This window comes from Sinocyclocheilus anshuiensis, unplaced genomic scaffold (genome assembly GCF_001515605.1).
Source record: "Sinocyclocheilus anshuiensis isolate Anshui unplaced genomic scaffold, SAMN03320099.WGS_v1.1 scaffold1744, whole genome shotgun sequence".
Lineage (NCBI taxonomy): Eukaryota > Metazoa > Chordata > Actinopteri > Cypriniformes > Cyprinidae > Sinocyclocheilus > Sinocyclocheilus anshuiensis.
In genome coordinates, this window is record NW_015555974.1 from 343,078 (window position 1) to 347,854 (window position 4,777).

Below are 4,777 nucleotides of genomic sequence, written 5' to 3' on the forward strand. Positions count from 1 at the left end.
TATATATATTCCAAGCTTTTCCAATTATTTGAAAACTGGAGTATTTTTGTAAATACTTATTTAGGAAAGTCTGGCAAATTTGTTGCCATTTTTAAAACATGCATTTAACTTCTGCATTCAACATTCAAAGTTTAAAGCAAGACTAGAGTGAGTAAAGTAAAACTGCCACGTCATGAAGTGGTGCAAAAACTGTTATCTGATTGGTCAATCTTAAATGGTCGGGGTGTGGCTAATGCAGGTAGGAAGGAATACAGCTAGAAATGACCATGACTCAACAATATTTACACATGTCACTGCCTGCTATTTAAATACACATAATGACTCAACAATATTGCTAATGACCATCAAGACAGAATTGACAAAACTGCAGTCATTTGTTTGATCCTCTATTTATCGTAAATTTCACACTGTTACCATAATGCTGATTCATGCTTTTGTGAGCAGCATTCCCACGTCACCACTTTGAAATATTTCCACTTCAGACAGAACAATGGCATCAGTGCCAAAGGTTATGGTACAGAAATACAAGATAATACAATATAAAATACATAAAAAAGCACTAAAAAGTACCCCATGTACTACAATCTGCATAACTTGACAAAACTCAACATGAATAAAGTTTAGGAGAAATAAGCCATTACTTTCCAACTGGTGGATGATAAACAGGAAAAAAAAAATCCCATGTACTTAAGATTATTGCAACAAATCATCATTAACATAAACAGTCAGTCTCCCTAACCAATCACACACACATGTACCTGTTGATCAGACTTTTCCAGAGTCCACCACCACTGAGGGCTCATCCAAGACGCAAACGCCAGGTTTTCAGCCGCAAATGCTATGGCCCAGTACAGCAACAGTACCGTACTGTGTCCTCTGGTTCTGTCCCGCACCAGAACCCTCCTCCTCTCCAGATGAAGCAGGGCCATGGCCCAAATCCAGCCCAGCATGGAGAGACAGCCAGACAGAACCACGTATCCCGGTAGCTCTCCGCTCCGAGTGATTCGAAACACCATCCAGCCCAGAGCCTGCAGGACGAGCAGCACTGACAGGCCCACTTGGAGCCGGTAAAGTCGAGAGCGAGGGATGAACTTGGGCTCCATGTCTGTGCCGTAGCGTCTGTAGCATATACACAGAAAAGTGCCGAAGAGGAAGGAGAGGGTGAGGAGGACGGATGGCACCAGGGTGAAGTAGAAGCAGAGAGTCAGACCGCCCTCCACCCAGACATGCTGCATGGAGACTCCCACTTCACAGTAACTCTTTATCTCCACCATGATGATGATGGTGGTGGTGGACCCACAAAAAGAATATCTGGAAAAAACAAAATGGTGAGGAACCAAATGAACTTTTATTTCCCATAACAAAAACATACTGTGGCAGTACAATAGTATAGGGATGGTAATGGAAATACCATGGTACTGTATGGTTTCCATATTCATATACTAGTGTTTACTCCAAGGTATTTACTACAAGTTACAAAAAATACCACAGTAATGTCATGTACATGTGGAAAATGTTGTATTTTCATGGGGCATGTGCAAAGAAATAAGTATTACCATGGTACGTGCCCCAAAATGGTACTACTGTAGTAAATTTACACAGTACTGTGGCTGTACCATACCATGGTACTACCAGCGTTATTATAGATAAACTAACGTTAAACTAAAACTAAAACGGAAATCATTTTTAAAAAATCATTACTTCAAATAAAATGGAAAAACTTAGCAAGAAAACATTTCTCATGTTTATTTTGTTTAACTTGATGTAGTAAAACAGGGTTTCCCAAACTGGGGTTCGCAAACCCCTGGGGGTTCGCGAGGGAATTGCAGGGGGTTCGTGAGTTGATTACAAGCAGATAATTAAAATATAATTATTTAAACAAAAATTAAACAAATAATAGGCTACGTAATATTAAAATAAAAAATCGAAATAAAACTTACTAGCAAAAATATATATTATTTGTTTAATTTGCGTCATGTGACCAACGTCATGACAATGGACACGATATCAGAAAACCGCGAAGTCACGCAAAATGGACAGGTTCGTTTCATGCACAAATAAAAGAAAATTCCCAGAAGGTCCAAGCACAAGCCAGCACAAAAAAGTACCAAAGCAAGAAAAGCACCGTAAGTACAATGAGGACTACATCAAATTCGGATTTACATCCATAGACGGTGCTAATGGCAAGCCCTCTCCCATGTGCGTTATATGTATGGAGAAACTGGCAAATGAATGTATGAAACCAGCTGTTTTGAGAAGACATTTGGAAACAAAACATGCAAACTTGTCGACAAAACCAGCTGAATTTTTCCAGGCAAAGCTGGACAGTTTAAAACAACAGCAGAAGCTGATAATTAAAACAGCCACTGTGGCCGAGAATGCCCTGAAGGCTTCTTATGCGGTATCACAGCGCCTTGCCAAATGCAAAAAGGCCCATACAATTGCGGAGTCTCTGATTATTCCTGCCGCAGTTGATATATACGAAATTATGTTCGGACAAGAGCAGGCTAAAAAAGTTTTTAAAAAATACCACTCTCCGATAACACTGTTTCTAGGTGAATTTCAGAAATGGCAGATGACATTGAAGCACAGCTGATTGATAGACTTAAAAATGGAACTCCGTATGCGCTGCAAATTGATGAGTCTGTAGATGTGGCAAGTCAAGCCCAACTGCTGGTTTTTATTCGCTATGTCTGGGAGAACAAAATCAATGAAGACGTTTTGGGGTGCTTTATCCTGCCAGAACAACAGGAGCTGAGATTTTTGACGAAATCAATCGATTCATGACATCAAAGGGACTTAGTTGGGAGAACTGCATCGGCATATGCACCGACTTAGCTAAAGCAATGACAGGCTCAAGGAAGGGATTCACTGCAAGAGATAAGCAGGTGTCACCCAACGCATTGTGTTACACAGAGAAGCACTCGCATCAAAAGAACTGTGCCCGGATCTGAATGAAGTGCTTATTTCGGTTGTTAAAATTGTCAGCTTCATTAAGACACGACCATTAAACGTTCGTATTTTCTCGGCACTCTGCTCTGATCACCATGGACTTCTTTTACACTCAGAGGTCCGCTGGCTATCTCGCAGATCCGTTTTGCGGCGAGTTTTTGAGCTGCGCAATGAGATCGCTCAGTTTTTATCCGATCAGAATTCGAACTTGGCCACACACTTCAAGCACCCTGCATGGAACGCAAAACTTGCATACTTGGCAGATGTGTTTGATGAACTGAATAAACTTAACACTAGTATGCAGGGTCCCCATACAAACATCCTGGACCTGTCCGACAAAATCAACAGATTTACAGAGAAGGTTCGACGCTGGATAGAACGTGTGAGAAATGGAGTAACAACAATGTTTCCCTGCTACACAGAGCTGAATGATGGAGAGAGAGTGGACATCTCTGACACAATCTGTGCTCATCTCACTGTGCTTGTTGATGGTTTCAGAAAATACTTTGGTGATGTGGAAAATGACTTGAAAACAGACAAAGACTGGATCAGAGATCCATTTACAAATGTCAATACAAACATCCCTCATAGTTTAACTGTGACAGAGGAGGACAAGTTGATTGATCTCAGCAATGACCGTTTTCTGCGTCAGAATTGTGGACGTGATATAACATAATTTTGGTTGAGCCCTGTTGTTTTGTCAACATATCCAGAGCTCACACAAAACGCACTAAAGATACTCTTGCCTTTTGCAACTACATACTTGTGTGAGAGTAGGTTTTCAGCCCTGGGCTCCATTAAAACAAAGCAAAGAGCAAGGCTTGATGTCAAAGATGAGATGAGGGTGTGCCTGTCAAAGATTGCCCCCAGAATTGATGATTTGTGCAAGGCTCACCAAGCACACCTGTCACATTAAAAGGACACCTGTCACACTGAATGTCTACCAGTGTATATAGACGTTATTTCCATTACAATGTAACTTTTTTTTTTTTCGTCGTGCGCCTTCACACTAGAGTTTACGGTACGATAAATACAGGCGCGTTGCACATCCATTCAGATGAACTGAAAACAGCACAGATCGCTTGACGGAGAGTGAAACTCTGAAGCGCTCAGTCAGAGAATTTATTAGCAATTGGCTAATATTAGACGTCATTTAGTCGCATATGCGAGTGATTTACTCACAATGAAATATATTGCATGCATAACACGGTACTGCCACGCTATTGTACCATGTCCAAAAAGGACAGTTCTTCTTTGTGAGAGTAATTTATTACCATGTATATCATACCACGGTATTAGCACCTGATACCACGTTAATTAAAACTTAGGCCAGTAAGATTATGAACTAACCTTTTTCAAAAGTCACTGAGATCCTTCTTCTCTTTCGAGTGCGTCCTTGATATCCCCTCAGATGAACGTTACTGCTGCTAAAACATTTAAACGTCTGTGTTTGCTGTCTGTCCTTGCAGTCATAAACTCACCTTGTTTAACTCCACTATCCATGACATGCACAATAACATTGGAGCAGACAGACGTCACACTTCTCATGGTCCTAGTGCACTAAACATCCTATTCTTATGTACCGTCAACCGCTGGCATGGGTAGTGTAACTTTTCTCAGCGCTAATAAGAATGGTCCAATAGCACGTTGTTGTGATTACTCGATGATCGTTTATAAACAAATCAGGTTAATCATTGCGGTTATGGCAAGCCGGTTAACATTTAAAGGGGTCATATGATGCTTTTTTAAAGATCATTATTTTGTGTATTTGGTGTAACAGAATATGTTGACATGCTTTAATGTTCAAAAAACACATTATTTTTCA

At 40.5% G+C, this 4,777-nt stretch overlaps 1 protein-coding gene across 1 annotated transcript in view; it reads right to left on the reverse strand.

Moving 5' to 3' along the window:
- The window catches only part of LOC107676041 (ATP-binding cassette sub-family B member 6, mitochondrial-like), a 16,962-nt gene extending 12,479 nt beyond the window's left edge, over positions 1 to 4,483 (reverse strand). The window contains exons 1-2 of the mRNA XM_016470562.1: positions 4,303 to 4,483; positions 759 to 1,311 (exon numbers count right to left, since the gene is read on the reverse strand). Of these exons, the coding sequence (XP_016326048.1) occupies positions 759 to 1,274 (516 nt within the window). The 5' untranslated portion in view covers positions 1,275 to 1,311; positions 4,303 to 4,483. The remainder of the gene's footprint in view (positions 1 to 758; positions 1,312 to 4,302) is intronic.
- Between the last annotated feature and the right edge of the window lie 294 nt (positions 4,484 to 4,777).